The sequence below is a fragment of the Corvus moneduloides genome, chromosome 11 (assembly GCF_009650955.1).
Source record: "Corvus moneduloides isolate bCorMon1 chromosome 11, bCorMon1.pri, whole genome shotgun sequence".
In the NCBI taxonomy this organism is placed as follows: Eukaryota; Metazoa; Chordata; class Aves; order Passeriformes; family Corvidae; genus Corvus; species Corvus moneduloides.
The window spans coordinates 14,127,134-14,142,392 of NC_045486.1; the positions used below are offsets into that span (position 1 = coordinate 14,127,134).

At 48.1% G+C, this 15,259-nt stretch overlaps 1 protein-coding gene across 2 annotated transcripts; it reads left to right on the forward strand.

Moving 5' to 3' along the window:
* WNT5A (Wnt family member 5A) lies at positions 1–14,580 on the forward strand. Of its 2 annotated transcripts, none has more exons than XM_032120344.1 (5): positions 1–305; positions 3,559–3,692; positions 4,836–5,101; positions 9,887–10,179; positions 11,738–14,579. In XM_032120344.1, the coding sequence occupies exons 1-5, from the start codon at positions 300–302 to the stop codon at positions 12,194–12,196; spliced, it is 1,158 nt and encodes a 385-aa protein (XP_031976235.1). In that variant the 5' UTR covers positions 1–299; the 3' UTR covers positions 12,197–14,579. The 2 variants fall into 2 exon arrangements, with proteins under 2 accessions (XP_031976235.1, XP_031976236.1); XM_032120345.1 differs by lacking the exon at positions 1–305 and adding an exon at positions 2,880–3,173 and having other exon boundaries at positions 11,738–14,580.
* Positions 14,581–15,259: the final 679 nt, after the last annotated feature.

Genomic DNA, 15,259 nt, shown 5'->3' on the forward strand with positions numbered 1-15,259 from the left:
TTTTTACCTCCTTCTTCTTCTGCTGGTGGAAAGCCCTAATTACTGCGATTGCTGATGGACCTTGGAAAGAAGGCTGCATTGGTGCCCCGCTCCGCAGTCGGACACGCTCGGTTTGCGCCGGACAGGGCGGCCGCTCGCCCGCCGCCCCCCGCCAGCTCCGCGGGCCCCCGCGCTCCCCCGGCCGCGGCTCGGGACGATACCGCCCGGCTCCCGCGAGCCAGGATTTTACTTTCGTCTCGCCGTTTCTCCTCCTGCTCCGCTTGGATTACTTGCCTGCTCCCGCTCGGTGATCCCGCGCGATGGAGGTGAGTCCGCGCGGGGCGCGGGGGCTCCGCGCCGCAGGGGCCGCGGGCGCGCAGGGTGGGCTGCGCTCGGCGGGGTACGGGACCCCGGCGCGGGGCGGCCTCTCCTCCCCTCCTCGGCTACCGCCGGGCGCTCCCACCTCTCTGCTCTCACCCACCGCGGAGAGCGCTGCTCCCCACTTGGGAAAAGCTCTTGTATTCTCTGGTTTTCCTTCTCCTTTTAAATTTCCCCCCCGAAGAAAGGCTGCCCGCCGCAGGGACACTTGCTGGGCTCGCTCTGCCCGCCGCGTCCCGGTGCATCTTTCTGGCAGCGGCTCCTAACGCGAGTTTAAAGACATCTTTCCAAACTTCCCAAACTTTCCCGAGGAGGATCGCTATGGAGGAGCCCAACGTCGGCGCTAATGGTGGCCTGTACCTTTAAGGAGAGCTGGCTGGGGGCCAGCGGAGGACCCGGACTCAGGCCCCCCCCCCCCCCCCCCCCCCCCCCCATTTAATTTTATTCTCAGTTTCTGGAGATTATCGCTCTGCATCTGCAGCGGGTCCCGCCTGGGTCAGCGCGGAGGAGCGCGGCTCCCCGGGGTCCCCTTGGCGCTGCGAGGACTCCATGTTGGAAAGGCTGTTGGCTTTTTGTTGTTTGTTTGTTTTTAATTGTCAATTGTATGGTAAATGGGCTGCGCTCGGAGGGTCACGGGGAGTTCAGCGGGGCCGAGGAGCGAGGCTGTCCCCGGGCGCCGAGGGAAGGACACGATGTGCCTTCACCCCCGGGAAAACACCCCCTCTGCGCCTCCGGTGGGGAGAGCTGGGCCGGGACCCGAGCAGTGCCTTTCCCTGCAAACGTGAGCCGTGGTCTCGCTCCTCCAAATGGCTGTGAAGGCGCAGCGGGGAGCAGGGGGCGGCCGGGGGGTCCCCGCGGAGCCGCTGCTCTTCTCGCGGTTTACAGCCCCCCGGAGCCGGGCTCTGGATGCCGCCTGCCCGCTGGTAGTGCTCCTAGAAAACCAGATGCCTTCGCAGGCTTTCCAGACACCCCGTGTAAAACAGGATCAGGAGGCGATCCCGCGGGTGCAGGATCTGTAAAAGCCTCTCTTTTCATCTCGGCAAGGAGCGCGGGCTCCGCATGGGGTGCGTTAAATACCAAAACCCAGTCTCCGCGGCCCTACAAAGTTGAACACGGTGCCTCACACTCCCGATCTCCAGCGCTCCATGCTGCTGGGCAGTCTGCCTTTTTTTTTTTTTTTCTCCTTTTTTTTTTTTTACTGTTGGGTTTTTATTTTTTTTGGTGTTGTTTCTGGTGGCACCTTGTCAGCTGCTGCGTGCGGAAGAGCCGGGCTGCAGGGGCCGGGCCCGTCCGCGGCCCCGGGCGCAGGTGCGTCCTCCGCCTCGCTGCTCGGCGCAGTGTCCGCAGCCGAGGAGGGCGATGGCAGCGGGGATGGGGCGCGGGAGGTGCCGTCGGAAGGGCAGAGCCGCCCGGCCCCGCCGCCTCCCGCGGCTGCGGCGAGCGCGGCTGCCCCCTGTTGGGAGCGGGCCGCCACCGCTCCCCGGGGCGCCGCGGCGGGGCTGGGGGCTCCGGCGCAGCGACGGCCAAGCTCGGGGGGGCACCGGGGGCTCTTGAACGGGGCCGTGGCCTTTGGCCCCGCCGACCGGGTCTTGCAGCGGGGCAGCGCCCCACTCGCGGCGCTGTCCCGGTCACCGCCTCCCTCCGCGGCCGCCCGCCCCGCCGGACTGCTGGCCCGGGCGGCTGCACAGCTGTTGGCGTCCCGCATGGGCACCGGCGTCCTCCGACCTCCTCAGGGTTCGGGCAGTTTCACGGCGCTTCTTTGTTACTGTCATTATTTTAAGAAGTAACAGATGAAAAAAGCCCGGCGCGTTGTGCGCTGCTGGGTGTCGCGGCTTGCCCCGCGCACACCTGGCTTCGCCTCGTCCCTCGCTTACTACGCCCTCGGTGTTCGCACCTTTGCCGGGACTGAGCCCCTCTGAGGCGGGCGGGCTCTTCCTGCTGCAGGAGACCGGCCCCCGTTTACCCACCCCCAGCAGTGGGGAGTTGGGGGGGCTCAGCTCCCCTGGGCAGGGGATGTTTAAAACCCGCACGGCGCGGCGAGGGTTCGCCCCCGGGCTGCGTCCCTGGCGCAGTGTCGGGGAGCGGCGCATGGGGGTCTCCACGCTGCGGCAGCTTCCCCGCGTGTGCCCGGGCAGGTTCCGTGTCCGGCCCCGCTGCCAGCGCTCCGTTCCTCCCGGCCCTTCGCAAACAGAAATAAATTAGAATTAAGAACACCTTCAATTCAGCGTTAAGGGCCTTTGGAGAATGAATAGGGAATAGGGAGCCCCCAAGTGTCCGAAATGTCCTTTTTTTTTCTTCTTTTTTTTTCTTTCTTTTTTTTTTTTTTCCTTCCGAGGGGAGGGGAAATAAAACCCCGGGAAATGGCTCTGGGGAGCGAGTGAGAGAGTCCCGTGAGAGGACCGACGGTGATCGCGGGACCTGTCGGGGGAAGCGTTTGACTTCCAAGACGGCAGCCCGGTTGTTGCAGCGTCCGGGTCGGGACGCGGAGCCGCTCCTTGTCGCTCCTGGTACCTCCCCGGGACGGTACCGATCCTGGGGCTGCCGTCGGGGCAGTCACCGCGGTGCCAGCGCGGAGCTCGGGGCTGCCTCGGCGATCACGGGGGGCGGGAGCCCCGAGGCTGCGCCGAGATGTTTTAGGGGACGGCGGGGAAGGGCAAGGATCGGCCGCATCGGTCCCCGGGCGGGAGCCCTCGGGCACCCCGCGGAACCGACCCCTCGAGGCACCGCCCCCCTTCCTCTCGGGCTCGCTTTGCAAACCTGAAGCCGCCTTTAGCCAGCCGTGAGCCCTTCGTGTCCCCGGCGCGGGCAGCGATGGGGTAATGCCCGGCCCGGGGCCCGCGGGTCGCTGTAGCCCCGGGGCAGCGGGGATGGGGTCCCGTGTGCGGAGCAGCTGTTCCGCCTGGTCCCGTCCCGTCCCGTGGCGGGCGGGGTGCGGGAGCGGCGGGGCCGGGGCAGAGGGACGGGCGGGCGCCCGGGAAGGCGGTGTCCGGGGGGGGGGGGGGGGGGGGGGGGGGGGCTTCTGCCCGGTGGAGCGGGAGCCGCGACGTGCCTGTGTCTGGCACCAGAGCCTCGGCGGGGAGAAGGGCCGGCGAGTCAGAGTCAAGTTAAAAGGGGCCCGGAGACTTCCGTTGTTTAAACTTGAATGCTCGAAAATGGTCTGAGAAGCAATAAACAATCTGATCCTTTTTCTCCCCCCTCTAGAAATCCAGTGCAGTATTAATCCACGGAGGTGCTGTGGGGACAGTTGGCAGTACAATGGCTTCTCAGTACCTCGTAGTGGCTCTGGCCGTTTTCTCCTCTTTTACCCAGGTTGTAATAGAAGCCAGCTCTTGGTGGTAAGCATCTAGTATCGGCTTGGTTTTGAAAGGGGGTGTCACGATTTGCTCGCTTCAATGTCTCTGTGCTTCTTCTGTACTTTGTTTCTGCGGGAGTGCGGCAGGAGCAAGGCAGCAGGGGAGAAGTGCGCTGGTTGGGATATGTTGTGTAGGAAAAGGAACGGGTCTGTCAAATAAGGGTAAATGTGCAACGTCTCGTCTTATCAAATACGGTTTTTAGAAATGCTGTATGATAGATTCTCTATGAATTTTATCATCTTTAAATAACTATAATTGTTTCTCCTTTAAAAGGGACATTTCAACTCCCTTAGGTTAGAAGTTTTGCATGTATAAGAGAAAATGCTGATTTGCAAGGAAAAACTTAAAGTTTCGGTTTGAAGTTTTCTGCAACTGAACTGTTTACAAATATATTTCATTACAAAGAAGTACATTTAAATTCCTGCTTTGGCAAATTATCTGTGTATGTACCATGTTGAGAGCTCTTGAAATAGGTGTTTCTCTGCTGTTTCCTGTGATGCCTTTTGGATTAATGGCCACTTTTTAATTGAAATGTACCATGTGAAGAGCACTTTAAGGAAACAAAGTTGATTTTGTTTAGCGTGAATATACTTGCCTGTATGTTTTTGTGTTGTCATTCGGAAGAAGCTAGAAGTAGTCTGTAGCAAGTTTCTAACTTCTGGCTTGCTAAAGATTTCCCTACTTGTTTATAGATCAGATTGAAAAACCGAGACTTAAATATAAAATATGTGTTGAGACAAATTGGGCTTTGGAGAGCTTTTTTCATTTTTGCTTTATTTATTTTCCTGGCCTTGCAATTGTTTGGAGTTTCTGTTATTTTTACTATGTCAGTTTAAGCTGCTAAAAGACTGCCTAGATGCAAGTCTTCCAAGTCTGTGTAGTACTTCAGTCAACACAATGTATGGTGATAACCACATGGATGGAAACTAATGACTTCTGTCCTGTCCTTAAAACAAAAGTTTCATATTTAAGTCTTTGGGGTTTTTCCTCACTTGTTAGCACAAGCAGGAGTTGTATACTCATGTATGATACAGTTCTGTCTGTGATTTATAGATTTTTTTTTTTTTAATTTTTTTTTTTATTTTGAAGTCTTCTGTTTATTAATGCAAATCTTTCTTTATGCAGGTCTTTAGGGATGAACCCCATGAACCCCATGAACCCTGTTCAGATGTCAGAGGTGTATATTATAGGAGCCCAGCCACTATGTAGCCAGCTAGCAGGGCTTTCCCAAGGACAGAAGAAACTCTGCCAATTGTATCAGGACCACATGCAGTTCATTGGAGAGGGTGCAAAGACGGGCATTAAGGAGTGCCAGTATCAATTCAGACACAGAAGATGGAATTGCAGCACTGTGGACAACAACTCTGTTTTTGGCAGAGTCATGCAGATAGGTAGGAAGCAACATCTTTATGATTAAACTCTTGTCTAAGGATATGTATGGCACACACTGTTCTGCACTTGAATCTCTTGCCAGGTTCTTACTGAGTACTGTATACAATCAAGTGTTTCTAAAAGTTGGCAAAGGAGTTGGATTATTTTTAGCCGGAGGTGATTTCCCACCACTGTCCAGCCATGTGTCTTGGAAATCAAAGTAGGAATATATATTTGCATATGGGAATAGGGGAGAAAGGAAAATGAGGCCCTGAAATCTCTTTTTTAGAAAACCTGAGACAAAACGAAGGCAACCTACAAGAATTAAAACCAGCAGCGTCCTGTAAAATTAAAGATGTCCATGTCTAGTTCCAAAGTTAGCAGCTGGATAATAAATCGCTCTTGGTCCAGAGGTTAACTGAAAATTGCTGCTCTGTCGATTAGTGTTTATAGGCAATTCCTCCTTGCTTATTTCCAGATCTGGTAATTTTTTTTCCCTCTTTTTAAGGAAAACAGATTTATTTTTATAGTACTGTAGCGGGGTAGTTTTCATGAAATCAGTTCTATCATGGCAAAATGTGTGATTGTCCTTATAACTCCCATTTAATGGAATCACATTGCTGGTAAGAGACAGATTCTTGTTTAACATCTTATCGCAATTTGGTGGACACCCTGCCCTTTCCCTATCAGATCCTCTTTGAAATGGCCTTCTCCAGTGCTCACGTGCTGCCTGCCTTCCCTGGCATTTAGGGACCTTATAGTATTTTAAAGTCCTTGGCAAAATTTTAACCAGTGCTGTTGAACTGGGTCCTTGGTGAAACCTTCCTGTGACTTTCCCAAATCAGACTGCTGATTTTGTGTAATCAACCGAAAAACGTTTATTTTTCTGGGTGGCAGTTGTGATCTTTTAAGTAGTGAGCAGTACCCTGGCAAATGCAGCACTGCTTTTTAGTTGGAGTTGTAAAGTAAAGCTTTTATGTCAGTGTTTTTCTGTCCTGCTTTGACAAAAGAAAAAGTTTTAAAATCGGTCTCAGTCTAGGTTTGTCTGTAAATGGGCTGACTCCAGTTAAAGTTGAAGGAATACATCAATTCACAATTTCGTCTCAGTTCTGTTAAAAGAAGTTTTTATTTGGAGATTGTTAGACAAATAGAAAAAATTCTATTGCATAAAAGTACTGAATTGGAACATTTGATTTTAGATAAACAACCTTCCCTAGGCTTTTTGAAGCACAGTATTAATCCCCCATCAAGGGGGTTTTTTAAGCTTACTCAAGCAAGAGTCTTAAAAACACATGTAACATGAAAGCAAGCTTTTTCTGTACACCTCTCTGTTCTAGTAATCTAACAAATGTCAGAAAATTAATCTGTTTAAAATTTAGGCCTTCATCCTTCAGCCCTTATTTATTATCCAAGCAAGTGAAAATTAGGCTCAGGGGGACTGCTGGTGTGAAGCAGTGTACAGGGATGAGGCCCGTGGTTTGTGGTGTCTGTCTCTGGAATCAATGTTTCTTCTGCCCTCCCCAAGTATGACAGATCTATTTAAGAGGTGGTTCCTTTCAAGTTAAATAACTTTGCCGCACCCTTTTGCTGGATATGACTGTATTAGCTGATGTCTACACAGCAATTCATCATGTAATTAAGCCACTTACTCTAATTGCAGATGGAAGCAAGGTTAATAGCCATATTCAGGAGTTAGAGCATGAAGAGTGTATTCACTGAGAGCAAGGAAGGTGGTGTAACAGTTGTAGTATTTCACGCTGAAATGCTGTTAGGACCAGTTGGTGTTCCTCTGCATGGAAGGAAAAGTGGACACTTTCAGAGCCTGATTCCATTGAGTTCAGCCTGCCATGGCCTGTGTGATGGGCTGTCAGATGCCCCTTGCTCCCTGCAGTGCAGGAGGTGCAAGGCTCTGAGTGCACATTGTTTGGGAGATTTTGCCATGTGCCCTTGGTTGTTGCCCCAGAGAGTTCCCGGGCACGGCACTGCCCGCCGGCACAGCCCACGGCCCCGTGTGTCAATGGACAGTCTTTCTTCCAGGATTTACCCTGCAGTTAGCTAAAGCTGTACAAATAAACCTGCCGTTGGGTTTGGAAACTTGCTCTGTGGCTTATTGAACTGTAAAATTTTAGGGCCTGTGTTCTGCACTGCTCCCCTTGGGTGCTGGTTCCCAGGTCAGGCCACGGTGCTTGCTGCCTTCCCCACTTTGCCCCCTCTCCTGGCTTTGTGGCCAGCCCTGTGCAGGCTGCACATGGGCTTTGCACACACAGCTGAGTGCTAACAGGAAACAAAATCACTGGATCCTCCCCCAACAGCTCCGTGTGGTTGGGGTCCAGTTTGTTCTGCCTTCAGCTTGATGTTGAATGCTTTTAAAATGCAAGACAAAGAACATTTTGTATCTTATGTTCAGGTATAAAAAAAAAAAAAAAAAAGGTTCTGTTCTTGCAGACTTATTCAGATCAAGTGTAAAGCTCAGCGCCTTGCTCTGTGGGTGGCTTCCTACAGTGTGTGTATATTGAACAGTTCCATTTCTATGTTTTATATATATGGGAGAGAGGGGACTTGAACGTGTTTGGAATGTGTGTTTGCTTGCCATGGCTACAATAGAGAGAAATCCTGGACTGTGGGAAAAGACAGATATGTTTGACAGTGAAGGAAAGCACAGTTGTGCCTAAAGGCTGTAAAAAAAAAGAAAAAAAACCCTAAAACTCAGAGTAACTCATCCGTGTGGAACCATCACTCTTAATGTGTTCCTGGGGTCAATGACTTGAGGCAGTGTTGGCTTGAAGTGTGCTTCAGCAGCTGATGCTATTTTATAATTTGCTTAAATGTCCAAGGAGGGAACTTGCAGGGCAACTCTCTTTCCTGTACCCAAGCCTTTCCTTCTCCTTCCCACTAAGAGTAAGGTCTTTAAAATTTATTCCAGGATAATAATGAAAACTAGTCAAAAATAGTCAGCTTTATAAGTTTAAATCCCGCAATAAGCAGCAGAGTTAACCATGTGAAAGCATGAGCTAACTAAACATGGAAAAGAACAAAAATGGAACAAAGAGGCAAGTCCTGTGGTCCAAAGCAGACCATGTTTCTTTCCTCTCAATATAGTGGAAATTTTGCTTAAGGAATTAATCCAAAAATGTGTGTTGCAGAGCAAATGGGAACATTAAAATCTGTATGAGGTTCCCCCTGCTATAGTTTGCAGTATGTGCGAGGCCTAAGTCACCACATAAGGCCAATGTTTTTTTAACTGAAAAGGCTACTCCTGTAACCCTTTATACCCACAGTTCATGTAAATACTTCCAAGAGCAGGTGTCTGTGAGTGCAGACAATAGTAAGTTAGGTAGCAAAGTGCTTCTCATCTTCCTTAAGTCTCATCTTTCCTAACGTAAGATTTCTGATTTTTCCCATTTAAACCCAGCATCTATTACTAAAATTATTCCAGTGGATGACAGCTGTTATATTAACAAAGCTGCTCTGGTCGTGGTGTCATCTTGATGTTAAATATGAACCAGACTTCAAATTATTTATGTTTCAGAAGTGCTTGAAAGCTCCTATTAGATTTGACCTGTCATGATACGTCTTGTACAAAGAGATTTTGCCTAAAAATGTTGCTGTCTAAATATACATGACTTGCCCAAAACATGGCCTCTGAAAGTCCTAATTTTACAAAAGCCCACGCTGTTCCCTAAGAAAAAACATGTAAAATCAAGATTAAAAGCTAGCTTAATCTATTGATTAGACTAAAGATAAGGAATAAAACTTAACTCATATAAACAGAAAAAAATATTTAGTCTATTCTTAGTCAGTCTGAGAATCTTTCTTGGAAAAGACCCATTGGGATGCTGTCTCTTAAGGGGAAAAACAAACTTCAAGTGTTGTTCTCTGGTGCAAGTTTTGTGTTTGTTTGTCTGAAAGCTTTGCTAGTTGTACTCAGAACTTGTGGCAACCTTGGAAAAGTGATTGGGGAAGTCAGAATCTAAATGAGGTGGGATCAGACACTGTCAATAGGATGGTATGTGCCCATGTCTTACATTATGGGTATTGTAAGTTTTTCTTAACGAAAGTTGGAAACTTGAGGTTTTCCATTTCCATTTAAGGGCACCAGATGCAGGAAAAAACCTTCAAGGCCACCTTGTGCCAAGGGTTTTTTCTTCCCTGTAATTTGTAAAGATGATTGTCCATGAGCTCCCTTGCCATGTTTGCAGGAGCTGGAGTGGTGGATAATAACCAGCACAGGTTGTTGTTAGTTTTAAATACTCTCCTCCAGAAGTGTCTGGCTAATGTGTAGGGTGGAAAGTTGTGTGTTATTCTGCTGCACGTTTCTTTTGATACCAGGAGACCTTTGTAAAATGCTTGAACTTTAAATAAATTGGAACAAGTGGGTGAAGTGCATCAATCATGTTTGAGAAGTAGTAATTTAAGAACCAGACTTTTAAAAGTTGTATTTAACATCTCTTTCTTCTAAAGGACAGGAAGCCTGTTGCCCTTCCCTCCCCTCACATGCAGGCATGGCTGCTTTGGCCTCTCTGGCCTCATGGTCCTGACCCACCTCCATTCTGCTCTTTCATCCAAGCATTCACCACCATGAATGAGAAGTGATTTCTGCTCGTGACAAACTCTGTGTGTGCTCACATGGCTTGATTTTGCTCACTTCTTTCATAGTGAGGACGTTTTGGGCAGCATGGGTCAGGGTTACTCCACCTTTTAGCATGCAAGTAAACTTGGTGGCTCTGGAGAGCCTTTGTCCTCCTGGCCCCTCAGCGGGCCAGGCGTGCTGGCTGTCCCCTAACCCCGCTTGTGTCTCTGTGCAGGCAGCCGGGAGACGGCGTTCACCTACGCGGTGAGCGCGGCCGGCGTGGTCAACGCCATGAGCCGTGCCTGCCGGGAGGGCGAGCTGTCCTCCTGCGGCTGCAGCCGTGCCGCGCGGCCCAAGGACTTGCCCCGGGACTGGCTGTGGGGCGGCTGCGGGGACAACATCGAGTACGGCTATCGCTTCGCCAAGGAGTTTGTGGATGCCCGGGAGCGCGAGCGAGTTTACCAGCGAGGCTCCTACGAGAGCGCCCGCATCATGATGAACCTGCACAACAACGAGGCCGGCAGAAGAGTGAGTGTCCCTCCACGCTCCTCCTCATCCCTTCTTTTTGGGCAGAACGTGGCTCAGCGGGGCACAGAGCAGCCACCATGGCTTGTCTTTGTTTTGATGCACCAAACAAGAAAACGGCAAATACAGGGGGTGGGTGGGTGGGTGGGGATGAGTTGGTGTTGCTTCTGGTTGTCTGACAGTCCTGTTGCTTTCCTCATGGGGGAGGCTGGGACCAAAGCGTGTTGTGTTTCCCTCTGTATTGTTTCGTGAAAAGTGCCCTGCTCGCTGTGGATTCTCAGTAGAACAGAATTTTATTAGTTGGTATTTCCAACCAGGACAGTGTGTGTTGGAAGGAAGAGGGATATGCTGGGCTTCCCAGGCTGGAATCGTGCCACAGGATTGTTCTGACTTTTTTTCTTTCCCTGGTTTAAGAGGATGTGAAAAGCTTCTCTATGCTATTAGAAAACATGGTCTTCTGTGGTTGAACATGTCTTCATGGGTTCTTTAATCTCAAAAATGCTTTAAATGAATGGGTGTAAACTTTTATTTTTTTTAATAGTCTGAATATGAAGAGCCAAAATCATTATTTTCCTAGAGCTTGAAGTGCCAGCAATACTCGGCTGGAGACTTTACACTTGTGTTCTAAGGTGAAGAAGGATGAAAGATAATTGAAAATTAATAGTATTTAAATGTAAGAGGAGGGTGTCTGAAATCAGCAATGGACAGGCCAATTACTATTAGCAAGAAGAAAAATGACACTTTCACAGTTGCTTACAGAGACTTGGGAGTTCTTTCCCTCCTCAGCCTCATCTTTGCAGTGCCATTTGGCAGCGTTAAGACTCTGTAACTGCTGGGTGGAAGTTGTCTACAGTATCATCTAATGTGTCAGACCCCAGGATTTTTGGGGCAGTGTCAACACTGACTCTTATTTTATTTGTACAGGGCAAATGACTGAGGTTTCCCTGCCAAAGCTTTGTAAAGAGGATATTGCTATGTAGCTCTGATTCCCACCCATAGGTGTTTGGGGGTTTCTTCTTGGATGAAGTCTCTCTTCCAGAGCAGTATTTGGGATAGGAGGAGGATGCCGAGCCAAGAGTAGACAATCAGCTGCAGCTGAGCCAGGAGCAAGAGGAATCTTAACTCTTTCCCTAATTGCAGCCTCAAGCAGAGATCAATAGGGAGAGTAACTCAGATAGAAAATAAGGGGATGTTTTACATTTCTCAATGAAACAGCAAAATCCTTTGCTGGCGTGAGAGCAAATTCCTAAAATTTGAGTGCAGCCTGAGTGATGCTGCTGTCTGGGCTGTGTGTGCTGTTGTGGCTGTCCCTGTTGAGGGGAGAGGCTGGTGAGACTCTCTCCTCCTCCTCCTCCTGGCTCTTTGGGGTGCTGGGGGTGCATGTGTGTGTCGGCTGACTTGTCCTTCCCACTGTATTGGAGGAGGGGAGAGGATGCTAAGGTGAATACTGTGGAGGGGCCAGTGGGAGCATCACAGAGGGCAGGAGGTGAGGGGTATAAATGCTCTCACAGCCATGCTAATCTTTCATCATGGTTTTTCCTTCTCTCCCCGACTCCTGCAGACAGTGTACAACCTGGCTGACGTGGCCTGCAAGTGCCACGGCGTCTCTGGCTCCTGCAGCCTGAAGACCTGCTGGCTGCAGCTCGCCGATTTCCGCAAGGTGGGCGACGCCCTGAAGGAGAAATACGACAGCGCCGCCGCCATGAAGCTCAACAGCCGGGGGAAGCTGGTGCAGGTGAACAGCCGCTTCAACGCCCCCACCATCCACGACCTGGTGTACATCGACCCCAGCCCCGACTACTGCGTGCGCAACGAGAGCACCGGCTCCCTGGGCACCCAGGGCCGCCTGTGCAATAAGACCTCAGAGGGCATGGACGGCTGTGAACTCATGTGCTGCGGCCGGGGCTACGACCAGTTCAAGACGGTGCAGCGAGAGCGCTGCCACTGCAAGTTCCACTGGTGCTGCTACGTGAAATGCAAGCTGTGCACAGAGATCGTGGACCAGTTTGTGTGCAAATAGGGCACGGACGAGGTGGGAGGAACTGCAGCCGCCTGCCAGCAAGGGGTGCAGGCCCCTCTCCCTTTCCACAGGACTATCTCCACTTTATTTATAGAGTCCAACGAGTTGTCGTCTTCTTTTAAGAAAAAAAAAAGAAAAGGAAAAAAAAAGGGCGGGGGAAGGAAAAAAAAGAAAGAAAAAAGAAAAATATAAAGGTTGCAAAGAGAAGTGCCTGGAAACCCTCTCTGCGTCCATCCCAGAACTGTGTGAGGCTTATATTTTTGGTAATAATGGGGGAGAATCTGAGAATATTTATTTTACAAAGTTGAAAAAAAAAAAATTGACTTTTCTTACAAACAATAGAGTAGTTTGAGGGGAAAATTCGACATATCCTAATTTAGATCCATGGAACGTAATACATGTGCAGTAGGCAGAGCAACCATGTAATGTGCTTGGGATGTTAGAACAATCCTTATGGATGTGAGGAACACACAGACCTGTCCATGACTTTTAGGTTCAGACACTAGAAGTTCCTAGAATAGGGTGTATAAAGCTGTTCAGTGCATGTAGGGCTCTGTAAATAAGGGGTATGTTCATCACCAGGTGCGGTGTCGGTTGCCCGCCAAGTGTCACCGGAGGGCAAAGAGCAAAGGATCAGAAAGGCTTCAACTGCGCTATCCCTGTGTCACCGGGGCTGGTTCCAGAACCGAGCAAGACAGGAAAAAATCCCAGAAAAAGAATCTGCCTTGGTGAATAATAAAGATATTCTTCAAGGCAGAGTTTGGCCTCGTTAGCTAATTGTGACGTTTGAGTGTCTCATCTGCCGGAGCAGCACTTCCCTGCTGCCGGGTGTGGAGCAGCCCGGGGCAGGCTGCCCGGAGCACTGGAGCTGGGCAATGCTTACAAACAGCTTTGGTTTCCCAGCCTGGAAAGCCCATGGAAAATAGAGTTCCCCAAATTTGAAAATGCCTTAAAATGGTGTAATAGCTGGCTGTCTTTCAAAACACAGCTTGACAAATAACTCCTCTAATTTTATGTGAGAAAATAAATCATTAGATACCCGCTCGTGGAATGATTGATTTTTATTTTTTTTCGCAGATTTTGGGAATGCTTTCACTCAAGGAGACAATAGTTTCATATTTTAATAACATTAACTGACTGTTATAGTTCAATGAAACGTTGCAGCAATACCAAATTTATCATCCTATGTCTTTAATACACATGCTTTAGATAATATATTGCAGATATACACTACAACTGTTCAGACTATACTCGAGCAGTTACATTTATATGGGAGAACTGTGGTCTCTGGTGTCTGATACTTCAAAGCTTTTTGTACATATATATTTTAATGATTTAGAAAATAATAAAACATCTAAATTAAAGGGGCAGTTCATCCCTTATTTTCTTTTTCAGATCTCTTCAGATGTTTAGATTGATTCTAAGCTTTTGGTGGTTTTAATTTTTTTTTAAATTATTTTTTTAAGAACTTTTAATATTCAAAAGTTTTAAGGATAATCACAAAGAAGTAAGCCTCTTCCCAATTTCAGGACTTCCTTGGGTGGTTGGTAGAGGCAGCACCCTGCACTTGAATCGATACCAGTCTGGAGATCGCTTCTATTCCACTCTCACATTAAGGGCATTATTGATTATTGCTGAAAGGAGACACCTTCCAACTCCAAAATATGCTGCATTCGGCCCTTGCTTTGCAGTTTTTGAGCAGAAAATTGTTATTTGTCAAACAACACGAGTTCCCCCCATGCTGTGTAGTTACACAGGATTTCATCTTTGGTTCAGATGCCACTTCCGAACTCAGTCCCATTCTACAAGTTAAAGAAAATGGTTTTGCAGATACCAAGTGAGGAAAACCTTTCACTTTAGCCTAGTTGTACTAAAGCCTTGACTTTTCACAAGCCTTTAAGCTGTATTATTAAATTCATCTTGATCATTTATCAGCTTCTTAATGGCGCTTTATTGCTCTTAATTTATTGTACAAGGACATATTTACCCCTCATCTTCAGATGTTTGCAAAGAATATCTTTAAAGTAAGAGAAATAAATAAAGCACTAATTCATTGAATATGTCACTTTGGTTTTTATTGTACAAAAACCATGATCTTTTTTTTTCATTTGCTGAATCACCTCATGTTCCTTTTTAGTGACTTCTGTCTGAGCAGAACTGAATCTCATGATCCTAGCTATTAAAACCCTATTTAATGTAAAATATTTTACTTGTCATTCAGATATGTAAATCTTCTATGTCCTTTCCTCTGTTCTGTACATTTAATGTACATATTTCTGTCTTGTGTGATTTGTATATTTCACTGGTTAAAAAAAAAAAAAAAAGAAAGGATTATGCCATAATTGAAGATAGACTATAAAAATAAAACTTTGGTTGTATATTGGGAAGTGGTTTTAATTATCTTTCAGAGGAGGGTTTGTTAAGACAATGAACAGAGTTGATTTTTAAATTTATTGCATGGTAAAACAGAGAAGTGTTTGTTGGCCAAACATACAAAGTACATTTTGAAGTTTTATTTCAATATTAAGAAGACTTACTGATGTAACTACTTCTTAAGCAGAAGGGGAAAAAACCCAAAACCAAAAAACACACCAAAAAATCTCTCACAAACCCCCGTGACTCTGAGCTAGGAAGCATTTTAGAGATGGGTAAGTACTAAATTGTCAGTTGACAGGGACCTCGGTCGTTACTTCTGTGCTTATGGCTTTCAGGGATGCCTGCAGGGATTTTGGGGCAGCTTCCTTCAGTAATGCCAGCGGGGGCAGCAGGATCCTGGTGTCAGCAAAGGTTTCCAGCAGGAAAAGCCCTCAGCACTGGGTTTGTTTGCTCTGGGTGTGGGGGGGTGGTTCCCCCATATGGCTCTGACTGTGCTGGATGGAGCTGCAAGGTAGAAACTCACCAGAAACTGAGCACAAATGAATGGAAGAATCCTTAAAAAAAACCAGGAAGGCAAAGTGCAATGAAGGATGAATAAAGTATTCATATTAAGGAGGTAAAGCAGGAAGCAAAAATTAATATGAACCCCAAGCTTTCTGCTTTGAGACTGGCTTGTCTTTGAACTGA